The following is a 6,604-nucleotide window of genomic DNA, read 5'->3' as shown; positions in this document are numbered from 1 at the left end:
CCTGCGAAGTGTGCATTCGGGGTATCCTCGGGAAAGTTCCTCGGCTATATGGTGTCAAACCGAGGAATTGAAGCTAATCCAGAAAAGATCCAAGCAGTTTTGGATATGCAGTCTCCAAAGAATGCGAAGCAACTCCAACAATTAACAGGTAGAATAGCAGTACTTAACCGATTCATTTATCAGTCAACTGATAAGTGTCTGCCATTCTTTAAAATCCTGAGAAAGTCCTTTGAATGGTCTGATGAATGCGAGGAAGCTTTTGGAGAATTAAAGAAGTATTTAGTCAACCCACCTTTGCTAAGTCGAACAGTCCCAAGAGAAGTATTGTATTTATACTTAGCTATCTCTCCAACGGCAGTAAGTGCAACCATTGTACGAGAAGAGGAAGGAGTGTAGAAGCCCGTATACTTTATCAGCCGAGTACTGAAAGGGGCCGAGGAGAGATACCCCCAAATGGAAAAGCTTGCCTTCGCTCTTACTATAGCGTCAAGGAAACTCCAACCATACTTCCAAGCTCACACGATAAAGGTTCTCACTGAATACCCTCTCAGAAAGGTGCTTCGCAAGCTAGACTTATCCGGAAGACTGGCCAACCGGGCAATTGAACTTGGAGAGTTTGATATCGAATTCCTCCTTCAGAACTCCATCAAGGGTCAGGCATTGGCAGACTTTCTGACAGTATTTACTAATCTGCTAGATGCAGAACAATGGCCGAGGGACGAAAGTTGGGTAATTTATGTGGATGGGTCATCCACAAGACGACATGGTGGAGCTAGGGTGATATTAATCACCCCAGATGGAGAAGAGCTACACAGTTCCATAAGGTTGGAGTTTAGAACTACCAACAATGAAGCTGAATACGAGGCCGTAATAGCTGGACTCGGCTTGGGGCGAGAGATGGGAGCCGAGTTTATTGAGCTACGAAGTGACTCTCAAGTAATTGTTGGGCATATCCATAGGGAATTCGTAGCCAAAGAGGAGAAAATGAAGCTATTCTTGTCAAAAGTACAGGACTTACAGAATTCTTTCAAGAAGTCCTGCATTGTAAAAATCCCAATGGAAGAAAATGAAAGAGCAGACCACCTTGCTCGAATAGCATCGACAGAGGAATCTGTGGGAGAATCGGAAGAGCCAGTCCAAACTCTATACCAACCTACCATAACCAAGGCAGTCTCGGTCTCAACAGCAGAGGCGGTACTGGATTGGCAGAAGGAAGTGGTGTAGTATCTGGAGAGAGGAATTCTCCCATCAGGAAAGAAGTCGGCTATCTAGCTAAGGAAAAAAGTTGCTAGATTTACCATGGTAAATGGAACCTTAAACAAACGAGGTTTCATGTTACCACTTCTGAAGTGCGTTTCCAAGGAAGAAGGTAATTATATATTTCGTTAGATTCACGAAGGTATTTGTGGAAGTCATTCAAGTGCAAGGATGTTGGCACATAAGGCACTTCGAGCAGACTTCTATTGGCCTAACATCACCAGGGACTCGGTAGAAATGGTCAGAAATTGTGACAAATGCCAACGTTTCGCTAACATTACCAAGCAACCCCCGGAGGAATGAAGCTCAGCCTCCTTACCATGGCCCTTCTCGCAATGGGGGGTAGATATAGTAGGACCGCTACCTCGTGGAAAGGGGTGTGTTCGGTTTGCAGTAATAGCTGTGGATTATTTCACAAAGTGGGTGGAAGTGGAGGCTTTAGTGAATATAACGGCTAAGAGTATAGAGAAGTTTTTATGGAAGTTTTTAAGTTTTTATAATACTTTGGTATTTCTATTAATTTTGCTTTCTATAAAACTGCAAGGTGTCTGATTGTGGAAGAACGGTAGGATTGGGTTCGTCGAAGATTGTGGGTTGGTTTCGTTCGAGATTTGGCCATGGAAAACAGTGGGTTGGTACGATGATTTGGCCGTAAAAGAACGGTGGGTTGGGGAGGAAGCTTCGTGGCCGGAGTGTGGGTTCATGGCCAGAGACTATTTTGCCTAGAGATGACCTTTGTCGCCGGAGCCTAGGATTTAGCGTTGAAGGATATATAAGATATTGGCTTTCGCGTTGAAAGAACTTGAAATGAATGATTCTGTTTAATGGGTTATGTTTTAATTCAAGGTGTTCAATTTTAATTTTTAATGTTAATATATATATATATATATATATATATATAAGGGAAAATTACAGTTTACCCCCTAAAGTTGACAGCGTTTTTCAATTCGAACATCAAAGTTTCAATTTTTGCAATCCACCCCCACAAAGTTTCAATTTTTTTCAATTCGACCAATATTATCCCAAAATTCCCATATTGCCCCTGATTTTTTTTTTTTGATGAAAAAAAAAAAATTGGGGGTGCAAAAATGGCTAGATGGGCAAAGGGGTGGCTACGGCCACCCTGAATTTTTTTAAAAATTTTTTTTATAAAAAATAAAAAAATAAAAATTAGAGACAATATCGGAAGTTTTGGATACAATTGGTCAAATTGCAAAAATTTGGAACTTTGGGGGGGGGATGGATTGCAAAAATTGAAACTTTGGTATTCGAATTGAAAAACGCAGTCAACTTTGGGGGGTAAACTGTAATTTTCCCTATTTTTAAAACAAAAAAAAAAGAACCAGTCTTTTTACTTTATTAAGTGGATTTTTTTTTTTTTTTTAATTAAGTGGCAGGATGCATATCTAGTCATAGCTGATGACTTGGCACTTATGATAGGTGTCAAAAATTAATTGGTCCACGTGTCAGTGATGTGGATTTCCGTTAAGAGTAATTCTAGAAGGCATACTTATGTCCTAGTAAGAATGATGTGGTTATTAAAATTATCATTGGGCTTGTGATTGATCATTATTGAATTTTGATCAAATGGTGATTTTAGTAGCCACATCATTCTTAGTAGGATACAAGTAAGACACAAGTAGGCCTTCTAAAATTACTCTTTATGAAAACCACAGGTACTTCCTGTGCTAATGACCATTTTTCTTGTAGAATGAATTAAAAACCACTTTAGACTATAATTATCAAATAACAACTTAGACTATAATTATCAAATAACTATTAAAACATATTGTAGTTTACAATCAAATAACTACAGTAATCAAATAACTAATATTTCTTATAAACACATTTCATAACAGAAAAATAATTTAGAACTAACATCAAAAAGTACAACCTTGATTGGTAATCTGAGTAGTTTAGCTATATGCGAGTTGTTATTTTGTACAGGGAAATATGTAAACAAATAAACAATAGTTAGTATTCCGTCTTCCGTATTCCGGCTAATGTGTATTCTGGCTAATGTGTTCCGTCTTTCATGCTCGAGCTATTGCTGGTTGTTTTGTTATGTTTTTGTATTTTCTGTTGTTTTTTGTTTTGGGTTTATGTCTGCCTATACTTTTATGGTTAGATCCAATTGTGAAGACCTTTTTTTCAAAACTTTGTGTTGGTGTCTTTTATTTTTTATTTTATTTTTTTCAGTATTGATTTGGACTTTGACATTGCATTTACCACTTTAGACTCTTTTGGATGCTGTTTCCATTTCCTAATGGGGGCTCAAATATATTTGCATTAATCTGTGCTCATTTTGTTTTTCTAACCGCTTTATACGGCTCATTAAGAATGCTGAGTCACTTGTTTATCCTATCTCCTTCCATTTTTTTTTTTTTTTTGAGACTATTTCCTTCCATTTGTTTGGGATTATTGTTTGGGAGCCCACTAATTATTCAATTAGTTTTGTAATTTCCCCTTTCAATTAGTTTTATTAGTTTTGTAATTAAATTAATTAATATAATTTATTACTATACATTAGTTTTGTAATTATATATACTTGGTTATAACTACTAATAATTATAACTGAATTATTAATGGTTATCAATAATTACATATCATTACGGAAAGTTATTTATACTTATCCATAATTTTTTTTTAAAAAAAAAAAAAAAAATCTATGAATTTCTTAGAATTAATTTTGAAATATATATACATATTTCTAATAACATTGTTATAAATTTTTTCTCTATTGATTTCTAATTTTCTAAAACTATCTAAAATTTTATGATTATTCATATATTTTTTTTTATAGTAAAGATACGTACTTATAATTCTATATAAGTTTTTTATTTTTTATTTTTTGACTGAATGGGTAATTTCGTAATGATGAAAATCAATTTGTACAAACAAACACTCCAGCATATAAAAATGCGAGTCGTGATTGAGAGAACAGCACGCCACGAAGGAAAAAATTTTTTTTTAATATTTTAATACAAAAAAAAAAAAAAAAAAATTGCATTGGCGTGCTTTGCACGCCGCGTGCTCTTTTGTTTCACCCTAAAAATGTGGGTAAATGAAAACAGCACGCACGCCGCGTGCAAAAAAAATTTTTTAAAAAATAAAATAAAATTTGCACGGGCGGGCCTGCGTGCGTGCTGCCAATCACTAGAAACCAACCATTACAATTTCCAGAAGGAAAACAAACTAGACAACTACAAACGTCCGGTCCTGTACGGCTTGGGTTTTGGGCAAGTCAAATTATATTTTTGTAATTATTTAAAAGTTAGATAATTCAAAGCCACCGCTTGGGTTTTGGGCAAGTCAAAAACCCCATTGAGGGCCTGACAGTTTAGGCCGAGCCAGGCCTTCATTTAGGGCCTAGTAGCTTGGGCCAAGCTAGGCTCTTTTTAGATCAAGGCCCGGTAGAGAAAATGCTTAAGCGTTTTTTTTTTTTTTTTTTTTTTTTTTGTGAATGCTTATGCTTGAACCAACTACAAAGCATTTTCTTTTTCATTTTTTTTCAATTTCTCACCAGGGGCTCCATGGCTCCCCAGTCCCTATGACCACCGGAATGGGGTCCATATATGGCCCTCCACGACCATGGAGAGATTTTGTGATAATTTTTTTGGAGTATAATCATTACTTTATAAGTATTTTGTTAGGAGAGACAGAATGTAAAAGAAATTATCTATTTCATAAAGTCTTGGATTACAAAGAGATATTGATAAAATTGAAATGAAATACAATAACCTCCTGATAAAAGGTGAAAGCATGCATAGAAAATAATTTTGATCTTTTCCATGAAATCTTCTTTCGCTAGCCAACTAACCAACTGCTTCACTTGCACCTTACTTCACCGTTTCAACTTAAAATTTGGGCCAGAAGGGAATCCCCTACAAGTTATTGGTAGCTCTCGAAAAAAGTGCCACTTAGAAACAACGAAAGCAGGACGGACAAACTTCACCACCAACTACGATCTAGTTTACTAAATGAAGATGGAGTCACGATTTCAATTGCAAGCATATAGCTTAATTTGTTAGGAAAATTGGTTGAGTACTGGAGGAAGTACGTACATCTATATGATAAAGTATTCAATTACAAAAATTTGTTTGATAAAATTGAAAGTAGATCGAATAATTAAGCCTCTTGATAAAAGGTGAAAGCATAAGAAATAATTTGGAATATTCCCAAATTTTTTCCACTAATTCTTCTTTCATGAATAGAGTAACTAATTGTATAACTCGTCACTTCACTTTCTTCTAGTCTAACATCATCGATCTAAAATAGATTTTGGGCCACAAGGAAATCTAGTACAAGTTCTTTGTGGCTGTTAGAAACAATGAAAGCAGAATAATAGCACAAGCCTGTTAAACTAATGATAAAATGATTAAATTTATCTCTTTCTATCAGTTTAAGTTTTTGGGATAACTGGTGATTTAACATGGTATCAAAACTAAAGGTCATGAGATTGAACATTGACTCCGTCAATTTCAACCCACATTTAAATTAAATATTATACGTGTTGTAAGAAGCATAAAACCCTAGTAAAACTAATCGGGAGGAGGAAGGCTATTTTGAAAACTAATAAAACAAAGCACAAATTATTAATTAAAAAAGAGTAACTGAAAATAGAGTTTATTCATGATTTTAATTTCGTGGAGATAGACTTCTGATTAAAAATGCTTTAAAATAGAGACCCTAAACCTGATAGATTCTTTTTCTCCTTGTTTCCAAGATCCAAACTAAGTCTTAAGCATGTTCACAGTACTTGTCCTTTCTTTCATTGTTTCCAAGAATCAAGTGAAGCCTGATTTTATGGTAAAGGGAATCACCTTTGATTGTAAAATGACATCTATTTTGAATTTTTAATATCAGATCAAAATTATGATCGCCTTGTTAGTATAGGTTCACATCTTTTTTAGATTCACAAACTATTGACTTCTTTCTCAAAACCAACATCAGTTCTTGGCCTTCCAGTTGGTTATTTTGACGGCAAACAAAATTAGTTTTTAATCTTAAAGTTTATGAATTAAATTCAGTTATAAACCTACAAGCTATCACAAGAAAATGCATGCACCAGGAATCATACATGTTAGGGGTGAACACCAATTTCAGATGCTCAGCAAAATTAATCTATCCCTCTTTGTGCAAATTAAATAGTAACACAATAGCAAAATAATAATCAAACAAACCCACAAACCCACGGGACCTAGTCCAGTTAAATCTTCCACTATCAACAATAATGAGTTTACAATTTGTCTTCCCTAGAGAAATATCTAAAGGTTATCACCACATCAAGAATACATGCATTCTTGGATTAAACATAAAATTATCACCCTAAAGTGGATTCCAACAA

General features: G+C 35.0%; 1 protein-coding gene across 1 annotated transcript; it reads left to right on the top strand.

Annotated features, from left to right (window-relative positions):
- Window positions 1-453: 453 nt before the first annotated feature.
- Window positions 454-1,224, top strand: LOC148586923 (uncharacterized). The gene has a single exon (XM_088514400.1). It carries the CDS (start codon window positions 454-456, stop codon window positions 1,222-1,224), a length of 771 nt encoding a protein of 256 aa, XP_088370526.1.
- The last annotated feature ends 5,380 nt before the right edge of the window (window positions 1,225-6,604 follow it).

The sequence above is a fragment of the Corylus avellana genome, chromosome 3 (assembly GCF_965113065.1).
Source record: "Corylus avellana chromosome 3, dhCorAvel1.hap1.2, whole genome shotgun sequence".
Taxonomy (NCBI): domain Eukaryota; kingdom Viridiplantae; phylum Streptophyta; class Magnoliopsida; order Fagales; family Betulaceae; genus Corylus; species Corylus avellana.
The sequence above is the reverse complement of the archived record's forward strand: the minus strand, read 5'-3'. Positions and strand labels throughout refer to the sequence as shown.

Bases quoted from the DNA above. Each gene is read 5' to 3' on its own strand.
- LOC148586923 (XM_088514400.1), top strand. From the start codon at position 454: ATGGAAAAGCTTGCCTTCGCTCTTACTATAGCGTCAAGGAAACTCCAA.